This window comes from Stegastes partitus, unplaced genomic scaffold (assembly GCF_000690725.1).
Source record: "Stegastes partitus isolate 25-593 unplaced genomic scaffold, Stegastes_partitus-1.0.2 Scaffold1686, whole genome shotgun sequence".
Lineage (NCBI taxonomy): Eukaryota > Metazoa > Chordata > Actinopteri > Pomacentridae > Stegastes > Stegastes partitus.
The window spans coordinates 100,006-111,920 of record NW_007579417.1 but is presented as its reverse complement, the minus strand read 5'-3'; the positions used below and the strand labels follow the sequence as shown (position 1 = coordinate 111,920).

At 39.2% G+C, this 11,915-nt stretch overlaps 1 protein-coding gene across 1 annotated transcript in view; it reads right to left on the bottom strand.

Moving 5' to 3' along the window:
- hells (helicase, lymphoid specific) overlaps positions 1–9,111 on the bottom strand; it is a 20,753-nt gene extending 11,642 nt beyond the window's left edge. Inside the window, exons 1-13 of the mRNA XM_008301572.1 lie at positions 8,844–9,111; positions 7,372–7,469; positions 6,666–6,784; positions 6,110–6,232; positions 5,924–5,962; positions 5,804–5,837; positions 5,576–5,634; positions 5,446–5,487; positions 3,638–3,865; positions 3,052–3,234; positions 2,623–2,766; positions 1,421–1,617; positions 252–345 (exon numbers count right to left, since the gene is read on the bottom strand). Coding sequence (XP_008299794.1) covers positions 252–345; positions 1,421–1,617; positions 2,623–2,766; positions 3,052–3,234; positions 3,638–3,865; positions 5,446–5,487; positions 5,576–5,634; positions 5,804–5,837; positions 5,924–5,962; positions 6,110–6,232; positions 6,666–6,784; positions 7,372–7,469; positions 8,844–8,851 — 1,368 coding nt within the window. The 5' untranslated portion in view covers positions 8,852–9,111. The remainder of the gene's footprint in view (positions 1–251; positions 346–1,420; positions 1,618–2,622; positions 2,767–3,051; positions 3,235–3,637; positions 3,866–5,445; positions 5,488–5,575; positions 5,635–5,803; positions 5,838–5,923; positions 5,963–6,109; positions 6,233–6,665; positions 6,785–7,371; positions 7,470–8,843) is intronic.
- Positions 9,112–11,915: the final 2,804 nt, after the last annotated feature.

Sequence of the window (11,915 nt, the reverse complement as noted above, 5' to 3'; positions counted from 1 at the left end):
TGTTGTTGTAAATATGCGCTATACAAATAAAATTGAATTGAATTGAATTAACACTGAACTTAGGAAACCTTGGTCCTTTTAAAAAGCAGTGAATCACAATTGGTTTTAAGTCACAAATGCCACTAACTGGCCAATTTTAAACTTTTAACTTCTTTTGAATTCATTCAGATTATCACGGCTACTGTAAGAATAATTAGGTATGTAATAGTGTATCATGTTTGCACTGTGCTGCAATGGTTTCAAGGACTGACCTGGTGCAACATGCTCAGGATGTTCTGCTCACGTTCAGCAACCACCACACTCTCAGCCTCGCCAAGGGAGTTGATATCAAACCATGATTCAAAGCTGTGCAGCAAACATAACAAGAAGAGGGTAAAGAAAGCCAAAATGGCACATCTGACTGCATATAAAGTACAGGACAGAGGTTTCAGGCACTTTGGATGTTCAATTTCGTATTTGTCATTATCATCACACCATCAGGGAGACATCTGATCATGCCAAATGTATTGTGCAGCAGGACAACAAGCTCAAACATCCTCCCAGAGTCATAAAAAATTATCTTCAGCCACAGGAACAATATGGAGTCCTGCAGCAGATGGTCTGAGCCCCCAGAGCCCTGATCTCAACATCATGGAGTCTACTTCAAACAGTACTCACATCAAGTGTTATGTGTAACGTTGGCAGATTTAATCCAGTACTGAATTAATACCATAGAAAATACAGCAACGGATGCAGTTTGCCAAATCTGGCTCTGGGGGTAGAGTGGGTTGTCCACCAATTGTAAGGTTTAATCCAGTTCAGTTCAATTCCCCGCACATGTCGGTATGTCTATGGGCAAGGCACTGAACCCGAAGTTGCTCCCGATGGCAGGCAAACACCTTGCATGGCAGCTCTGTTGCCATTGGTGTGTGAATGGGAAAATTGGAAAGTGCTTTGAGTATCACTAAGGTAGAATGGCGCTATGTAAGTGGGAAAGTGGATTAAGGCATTCGTAAAGATATTTACATAATTCTAATCTGCCTTCATTACACAATTTCAAGTATGTGACAAGCACTGTTACAGAGGTGCTGTTGCACTCTTTCTTGTGATGTGTTTCATGTCTATGCAATAAGAAGTTAATGGGTAATTAAAACAGAAGTATTGACTGTGGAGATGAAAGCAGAGCTGTATGCATGTTGTAACTATGATAACATTTGATATAAATTCTGAATTGTTTTTTACAGCAACATTCCAACTTTGCAAAGACGAGAAACTGGCATCATTGGAATGGTCAAGTTGTGCAGTTTCATATGAATACTTCATGAGCTACTCAACCGAGAGGAAGGGATGTGAATTTGGGTGCATAAGTTTGTTGGTCAGGTTTTAAAGGTTAAACTAAACAGCTGAGCAGCACCCACTAATCAATAATTCTTGAAATTACCTCTTGAGGTCATCAAAGACCTCTGGCAGAAGAAAGTTGAGGAGGGACCAGAGCTCAGCCAGGTTGTTTTGCAGTGGTGTGCCCGTCAGCAGCAACTTGTTGTCAGTGGGCAGCATCTTCAGCTCCCGTACCAGCCGACAGTTGAGGTTTTTGATCCTGTGGCCTTCATCCACTATTAGGTACTTCCACTGGAAGTGCTGGGGCAGAAAACAAATATGGCCTGGCTTCTTATAAAATACTCTTAAGAAGAGCCAAAAAGAAAGAAAACAACTACTAATCAATTTAAATTTCAATTAATCTATTACCTTGATAAATACATTCATGTCTATGGAATGTAGAAAAATAATGAAAGGTATCTGTTAAATTTCCCAAAGCTCAAGATGTTTTAAAATGCTTGTTTTATTTGACCCACACTCCAAAACCAAAAACTACTCAGTTCATAAACAGACCTGCTAATGTTAATTGTGACAAGCTTGAGTCTCGCTTTGCCGGCCCATTCTGTAGTACATAATGGTCTGGCTGCAATTTATTATTACTGATCACAGTTGTCTTGGGCGAAACTATGTGACAGAAGCGGCCTTCATGTTCCCTCAAGAAAGTGACAAGTAGAACGGTTTTGGGGAAGCACTTGCATGCTTGTTTCCCATAACATGCAGATCATGCAAAAGGAGGACAAAGTGCCTGAAAAAATGGCCAATGGCAGGCATACACATGCAGTCCACATTAGGTGAGTTACACTAGAACTTTAATCAGCAAATATTTTCAATATTTATAATAATATAATATGACCAAGGGTTCACCATCCATTAAAATGATATTATGTCGATCAACTGATCATTGCAGCTCTCGTGTCAAATGTGAATCTGTTCATCAAGTTACTAAATGTGTTTGAATGTGGCTACAGCTCCAAGATTTTCTCATTGATCTGCTGCCTTTTCTAAATCACTTTGTTGCTTGTGATAAATTACACAGAATTCATTGGGGTTTATTAAATTTGAGTTTCCTTTGCATGTGAAGATAATTTTTGCTTAGTGGTATTTCACAAGAATAATACTTTGTACATTTGTGTCTGTAACTCATGTGATTCTCTTTGCAGCTTATGTTTGAACTGAAATTTACACTTGGTCTTGTTGCCTTTTGGCATTAGTAAGCTTTTATAATAACAATTTTGTTGTATAATAAAGCATGAAATAGGATCTCACCTGGAGCAATTTTCTGTCAATCATGGAGATCTCAAAGGAGGTGATGACCACAGGACACATGCTGAGGGGCCCCAAAGGCCTGCGGATCTGCTTAAGCAGCTTCGCCCTCTCTGGCTTAGGGCCATGGTAAAGCAGCACAGACACCTGGGACAAATGGAACGTTAGTGAGCCAGCGCCATCCACCACTGACTTAACAGAACTCTGCTAGCTGATTATAGTATAGTCTTCATTTCTACTTCTGGATGAGAAATACTATTCTTAAGTGGTTTGAGACTATTTCACTTCACACAATCTGCAGCGAAGCTCAGCTACAAACTTGCCTGAAACAGTTTCATTGCAGTTGTCTTTCTGAGTGACTTTTAAGGGTTTCAGGGACCAGTAAGACAAGAAAGTCATTTAAAACTCCATCTCAGTACGACTTCCTCTTACCTCAGGGGCAAAGCGCTTGAATTCGTTGACCCAGTTGGGCAGAGTGGAGAGTGGGGCCACCACCAGGAAGGGGCCCATCACTTTTTTTTCTATCATCATGGCAATGTGAGCAATGCACTGGATGGTCTTTCCCAGTCCCATCTCATCAGCCAGGATCCCATTGATGCCATTCTCCCACAGCATCTGGCAGCAGAGAGGGGACAATACAGGCTGCTTGTTGACATTCAACAGCACAATAAACACTGACAAACCATAAGGCATATGACCAGCTGACCTGCACGCTGCGCTTGCACTTTGCTCGGCACAGCGAAAGGCCCTTAAATTGGCAACGAACAAAACTCCAGGCAAAGGAAGATTGTGTTTTACAGAAGAAAGCTAGCAAGCTACTTAATAGACCTTAAGGTCAGACTGCTGCTGTCAACAACAAGGTCTACAAATAAAACTTTCCAAGGTCAAGCATGGGCTTTAAAGCTTGACTTCATTATTGTGTTCAAGTCCTGACACGTCTTGTTAACAGGTAAAAAGAAAAAATAATCTGTTTCCACAATCCCATGTTGATCATCCCCCACCTCATTCACTCACTCACCCTCAGCCACTCGATGCCTTCAATCTGGTACCACCTCATAACTCCTCCGGTGAAGAGCTGTGGCTGTTGGACTGGGACTGGCAGTCCGTTCACCTTCCTGTGAGGGTGCAGGAGATGCTTGGCATTGTCTCGCACCGTCTCCGACAATCGGTTCTTGATGTCTTGGTTGGAATCACTCATCTTTTCAATATCTTCAGCCTCCAGTTTCTTCTGGGCCGATCCCGCATCCTAACATGAGACGACGGATATATATTTACACCCATATATGGCTGGACATGAGCCTCATAATCCATTTTACGTCCTATTCAGACAGAACTCTCTCCTCTAGAGGACCTGATTTTACCATTTCAGTGATTTTAATTCAGTCCAGAGTGTATGGGAGTACCCTGTCATGCTGCCTCCAGCAGTAGTTACAGTGCAACAACAGGTTTTGTAGCAAATTCGCTGCTCCTTCTGTAATTTAAATCTAATTTGGAGCCATGTCTTTGCATTTTAAAGCAGCCCCCCCCTTTTTCTGCAGAACTACCTTCTGTCCTTCTTTTGTTTTGTTTTGTTTTTTGTTTTTTTTAATCAACCCAGTGTAAAATTCTGATTTTGTGTGAACATAGAGGTTTTTCCAGTCTCACAGAAACATGCTAGCATACAAGGCATGTTTGGGAAACAATCAGATGACAGAAAGAACATTTCTCAAACTCATAAAAAGTATCACAAAAGTAGCCAACCAGCAGCTGTTGTTTGTAATGTGCCTGATGAAATGCAGACAACTGTCACTAGACTACTATAATACTGAAGAAAACTAAAAGAAATGATTATTTCTCAGGAAACTGAGTTGTGCAGTCTCTTCTTTTCTGTGGTTTCTATACATGAATGGACACGAGGCAGCTCTTCATCCTGCTTTGTCCAGGTGAATGTTCATGCCCGTTACAAAGCAGATCCTGCCATTTGTGAAGATTAAAATCTGGTCTGGAACGAACCAAAGCAAATGTTTACTCTACCACCTCCACTTAAAACAGTTCTGACTGAATGAGGCTATATAGTATACAAACGCCAACATTTTCCACTTCTGGATTATTGCAACGTATGCCTTTTCATCTATCCAGTAGGCTTGGGCAGTATAAAAGCATTACAATATAGCAGAGTATTTAGAAATCCTCAAGGTATGACATTCAATGCTGTTACAAAATATGCACATTTTAACAATAATGTCAAAGTAACTATAACCTACTTCACACTTGGTGGGTGCACTGCTGGAAAACCCAAGAGGTGCAGTGTGGAGTGTGAAGTCGTTCGGATGAGTGGTCCTCATATTTTTGCTTGCTGTTTGTGTTCTGTAACACTGTCAAACTTTCCCAGCAGTATGTTTTCAGTGATGTCAGCTTTGTTAATGGGGGCATTCACAACAACTCACTGACTGCAGCTTATTCTAAACTCAAACTGTATGCAAACATATTCCCACCCAGTGTGATGTTGTGTTGGACACTACTTTGAGTAACTATCCACTGTCACACAATCCAGTTCATCACCATGGTGGATATGTCAAAGCAATCAACAAAGTTTTCATTGGACAGTTGACCAACTGCTGACTCAGTTACCATTCGCTCTGCTGCTCAGACTCACTTCAGGTGTGCATTGTGTGTGCACTCCATTCAGTGAGTGTACCGGTGTGGCCCTCCTTTTTTTTTTCAAAACAGTAACATTAAGTGTGTGCGTGTGTGTGTGTGTGTGTGTTAACTTCTCAAACCTACTACCCAGAAAGTATACATACAATACTATAATACTACACAGTCAAAAAAGAAAAGAACTATTACCACTTCCTCCACTTTAGTCTTCTTAGCTTGTGACATGATTTCCTAGAAGACAAAATCAAGCCGGATCAAAGTGAATAATTGAGTGAATTACAATTTCCACAAAACAGACATAAAGCGAAATGACACTTACCTCTTTTGACATTACATCTGCTATTTTGTAGTCTTCATCCCTCTTCCTCTTCTTTTTGTCTGCATCAACAGGAAATAGTCACAAACAACACAAATTTGTCCAAGCTGGATTTTAGAAGTTTAGCATGATCACATCATCTACGAGTTAATGAATGTAAATTAAACAATAAATACTGATATTTACAAACAGCTTTTGCTATATGTAGTAAAAGATCAAATATCTGCTCACCTTTCTCAGGCTCTGCACTGGTGGTGGTTTGGATCTAAAAACACAAATATACTTTGTGAACATAATTAAATAAATTACTTTCATACTAAGCAATTTTTTCTTTTTTTAAACATCCATCACCTTCTTCTTCTTTTCCAGTTTCTCCTTCCTTAGCTTTTCCTGAAATCATTGACAAAATAGCAAAGTGTCAGTTGTTAGAAGTAACTCAGCTTGTAGCAGCAGGCACAATAAGAGCCTGTGACAGACAGACAGACAGACAGACAGACAGACAGACAGACAGACAGACAGACAGACAGACAGACAGACCTCATTCTGTTGCTGCTCCATTTTCGTCAGCAGGAATTTAGAGTAGATGTTGCTCTTCTGAAGCAAATGCTGCAGTCTCTTGAAGCGCATGTCATGGGAGTCCCTCTCCCACGACTCCCGGGCCTTGGGGTAAGCGTTAAAAATAATCAGTGACAGACAAAACGGTTGGATGTCATCTAAAAATGTATTACTAGTGCCACTCTCATGACTTTTACATCGATACCAACAATAAGTAAAATGTTTTTCTTAAATTAGGATGCTTTCCATATTTAGCAAAAGTACAAATGATGGTCAAGTGTTAAATGTCTAAACAGAAGCAACCGTACAAGAATGTAATTAACTACTAACTTATACAGTCAGATATTTTCACTTAATCAAACATTAAGTTAAAAAGTACATTAATGTAATCAGGCCTTAAATGACTGCTTTGGATTCTAAACAGTTTTTAATACTTGGTAATACAACTATTCAATATCCAGGCTTAATGCAGGTTCCTAAATACGGTGTGGGCAACAGAGACATGACAAACATCCTGAGGAACTAATAAGCAACATACCTTTTCCATCATTTCCTTCTCTTTCCTCTCCCCTTCCTCCATTAGCTGCTTCTCTTCTTCCTCCATTTCCTTAGTGATGACCACTTCAGACGCCATATTCTCAGATTTTGCACTCACATCTGCAAAGAAGCAACAACGACAGTCGAGCTGATGGCTGGGTTACAGTCAGAACAAGTTTCCACATATCATCAGCATCTTTTCATGCAAGCTCTTTTCAGACATGGGATCCGTAACATTGCTGCTTCATCAGTCCATTAAAGTGACGGCATTCTGTCACTCATATATGGGTCACTTTTATGTTAATGTTACTCAAAGCTTTATTCAGACATACCACCAACAGTGACAGAAAATGAGGCAGCATGCATGTGATCATTATCATTTATGCAAGATTAGACAACAAACCAAGTGACAGACAAAATCAAAACTAACAGTTTATCAAACTGCTCATACAACTAACAGCCTAATTTATTTGTGAATCCACTGCACCAGAAGCAATGGCACCGCCCTTATCCAGGAAAGGGCATGGGCAGCAGCAGTTTGACTGCATTTAAAGCTACAGATGCTGAAACCAGAGGTATTACAGGCATAGTAGAATGACAATCTGTGCTATATTTGAAAAGAAATTTGAAATACAGATTCTGGACAAACATTTGAGACTTAGACTAACTTGTTAAACAGGGACATAATATTAGACCTTATAACTGACCATTGGCAGCCCCAGTCTCCATGGCTGTGCCCCGTGGCTCCTCAGATTCATCAGGTTTGGGGCAGTGAGGGGAGGCACTTCGAGTTTCTTCCTTCATGCTGTTAGTAACAGAAAGAATACTTTAAAAAAAATAAATAAATAAATCAATGGTGTGATTTTTTTCCTGCCGGTTTCTACAGGGCAACAGAACGAACTCCAATCAGTTTCTGTAGGGTTCTCCAAGTTGAAGCCAAGACTTTTTCAGACCTTTATAGTACAACACAGAATGTTATATAGTCATTTTTTCTATGGTCACACTGGCAAGAGAATTACAGAAAACGGGTATTGGCCAGCCTTTGCCCTAAGTCGGCTGAGATAGGCTCCAGCCCCCCCGCGACCCTAGTGAGGATTAAGCGGTGTATAGATAATGGATGGATGGATGGATGTATTGGCCAACAATCATTGATCAGGTACATGTATTTGTTGACATCTATGTCATATGTTAGTACTTCACAGCAAGGTAGAAATCACAGTATGGCCTAGCGCATTATTCAAATTGCAGAAGCTGCAATTTCTTGATAAATGTAATATATGTGACAACATACTGTTATAAATGAAGCATTGTGGTGCTAGAGAAAAAAAAATTGCATCATAATTTTTATATCTTAGTGGAAAAGAAATGCCAAAGTTACTATTGGCATTTAAATAATGAATCATATCACAGTATCTGTCAAAACAATTGCAATCCGATTATTAAACACACAGAATTTTACAACCACATCTACATATTAGCAATTTATAGCAATATAATCTTTTTAGCCCACCTGGATCTATAAACTCAGAGTTATGCATAACATTAGAATTGTAACTAGATAACTAAGCTTGTTGTCAGGGAAAAAATATTCAAGATCTTTGTGCTGCTTCTAGACGTAGGGCTTTCTTCCTGCATGGCATCCTCTTAGCCAGAGGCCATGTACAACACACCTGGCAGCTGCAGCCAATCATATTCACTCACATTAAGACAGTAGGCCACGCCACTGAAGAAATGGATGAACCCAACTTTTAACAAAAGTGACAACTAAAGTTGCTGACAGTATATTTTTGACCCAGCAGTCATTTTACCAGAAGACCTACAATGCATCTATTAAAGAATCAAAATGATTGTTTTTTGTGACAAAGACGCCTGGCTTTCAATGATTCCATCACAGAAAATGATAAATTATAGGAGCCTTTTAGACTCCAGACTGCCATCCATGGTCTTCATAAGGTAAACTACTGTTCACAGTTTCCCTACCTCACTTTTCATTTATATCAAATGCGAAGGTTTTCAAGATTTACACCTTCATGTTCGGATTTGGGGACTTAACAGTTCACCTTCTAATCTCTAACAAATAGAGAAAACATAATTATCGAACGTTATACAATAAAACATGAAGCTGACAAGTACGTCGTTATATGAAACTGAAAATATGAAGCAAAACCATTTAGCTTACCAACTCATTGTTGAAAACAGCGAAGCAGGTTAACAAGGTGACTTCAAGGTTTCTGAAGAACTTCTAGAAAAGGTATGTTTTGCTCCAACAGAGGTTACACAAGCAGGTTCCTCAAGCTAACTTTGTTCAGGAACAACTAACCGTCTATTAAGAAACTTCCTCAATATGCAGGAGCGCAGATTTAGCACGAAAGTGCAAAATCCTGTCTAAAACTGCACAAAAATGTAGAATAATACTAATCTCAACTACACGTTAGTGCCCTGCAGAGAACACAGCGTGTCTCCACCAGTCTGTGTTCAAGCTGCAATCGACACGAGTACGTCCGGTCAACAACTTTCCAAATAAAAGCACGTCTGCGAACATTACGTTTACAAGTGTCTGGACAGATCGCTATAATCTTTTATTCTGAAGGTTAAGAATAACGTCGCTGTCGCTATTTTGTGCACACACTCGGTGACTTGATGCACTTTATGGGCGGGGCCACTTCATTTCGCGCCAGTTAGAACGAGCCCACTGCTTGCAAAATAGGGTGATGCATGATTGACGACGGTGCATTTTGCATTATTTTGGACGTCAATAACCCTGTGGGAAAAACAAGACACGTGTAAATTATAAAGTAGTTAGGCGGAAAATTATTTACAGACTACATACTATTTCACGCCCCGCCCCAAGAAAACTGTTTAACAGCACAGCCACCCCTCCAGATGAAAATATGTGTCACACCTAATCTGATATTTCCCGCGAATGTGCAAAACCGGAAACGGATAACCCATATTTATCAAATATGTCCCAAGGACACCTGAGCATGTTAATGGGCCTGAGATTAACTTTTAGGGCTATAAATTTAAAGTTAAGCACTGTTCTACAATTGTTAGTATTGTTTTCGTGGTTTTCAAAGGATATTTTATCTTATTCAAAATTGTATTTTATTCTATTTGTTAAAATGTAGAACTGTATTTTTTATTCAAGAATGCATATTCTAAAAATAGTGTTTTGAAAATTCTATTATTATTATAAATATTCACAAATATTGCAGAGTAGGTTTAACAGTTCAAAAAGCTGTTGTTTTACATCCATCTATCATCTATACACTGCTTAATCCTCACTAGGATCACGGGGGGCTGGAGCCTATCCCAGTTGACTCAGGGTGAAGGCAGGGGACACCCTGGACAGAGGCCTGTATTATGAAGTGAGATCAACATACCCAGGATATCTTTCGGAGATCCAGCTTGACTAACAATAACAACCGCTATCTGGTCCTACGACGGTGGTTATCAACTCGGTAAGTCAACCCAGGGTTGTCTGATCTGAGTATGAACGCGTGCACATAAAATGGATGGTGTTATCGGCATCTGACCAATCACGACTATGGACAAGTCTGGCTGCAGAGCGGCTCACTTTACTGCCGAGGAGCAGAATATAATCTTTACAAAATATGAAGAATATAAAAACACCATAGGAGCAAAACGCAGCACCGTTGCAGCAACCAAAGCCAGGAAGGAATGCTGGCAGAAAACTGGTTGAATGTGTGAATGCATAAGTTCTTTAGTTTATGATGAAATAAAATACGATCATTGTTCCATCATGAAGGCACATATCAGACATTAAGCACATCTGAGGATTCCTTTAATTAATTTGTTGCCTAATGTATATATTTGTGGCATATCTGACTTTTTTTTTTTTTACTTTCAGCTGCAATCCTGGCGTGTGTAAAAAGTGTAAAAAGGACGTGAGAACATATGAAGAACAAACATAAAAACATAATTCACTATTAATGTAATGTAAAATATGAAATAGCTTTGACATTACCTGTAGCCAAGGGGGGGGGGATGAATTAAATTTAGTACATTTTCAAGATTCAACTAAATTCCAACAAAGAACACAAGTAGGTGTGTATATAATATAATGACAGATTTTTGTGTGTGTGTTTATAAATAAATTTGAGAGTTGGAATATTGTGACCTGCCAAGGGACTGCAGATGGAAATTAGCTTAAAGCTAACTCTGGTGCAATAAATCAAATGGCAACATTTATGTTTAACATTGTACATGGTCCCTTTTTAAATAAACAGATTATTATTACTATTATTATAATTATTATTATTATTACTATTATTATTATTATTGCTATTGTTGTTATTATTATACAATTGAAGCTCAAAAACAAGCAAAATATCCATTGTTTGGATATTTTAGGAGATACAAATCATCGATTCAACTCAATTCAAATTTTATTTGTATAGCGCAGTTTACAGCGTATGCCATCACATAGTGCTTAACATAGTAAGGTATTGACCTTAGAAATTTAAACAGAGAACCCAACAGTCCAAAGTAGCCTTTGGACTCCCTCTGAGCAAGCGGTTGATTTCTTAATTTCTAGATGCGTGACTACAGATTGTCACACAGTGCTTCACAAAAAGAAGGCAACAGATGCATAAGAAGAAAAATTGGAGACCAAACAAGAGGGTCATACACTGTTGTAATTGTATATACAGATCAACAATCCAGCTTAAAAAGCAGTTTTCTTTTGTTTTGAATAAGCATCACCCAAGAAACCTGATCAGACTGGTCGGGGGACCTCAGAAACTACTGGTAATACGGGATTGTAGTATGTCTATAACACACAGCCCCACAAGTGATCACAAGAACCTTGGAATTTGTTAAGTGTGAATTGTCGTGTCCATCTCCAATGACAGAAAGAAAGAAAGAGAAAGAGACTGTGTGTGTGTGTGTGTGTGTGCATGTCTGTGTTTCTGACTGAAGCTGCTGTGGAGTTTATATTGTTTCATTTAGTCTGTGTTGTCTGCCTCTGCCTGGGTGATTTCATTTTTGGAATTTTTTTTTGGCTTTAAAGCCTTTATTGTTTAGAGAGACAGAAAGCAGGGCGTCAGGGATTTCAGTCCGTGTACATGGGTCACCCACTCAGCCAGTTGAGGTACCAGGGCACCCCTGCCTTGGTAATTTTACTTTGCTGTTAAATTCATCTATCTATCTAATTCATGTAGCTTAATTGTGTTATGGTGTCAACTATCGATTTTTGTGAGTTTTGTGATTTCCTCAAGTTAACTGAAGT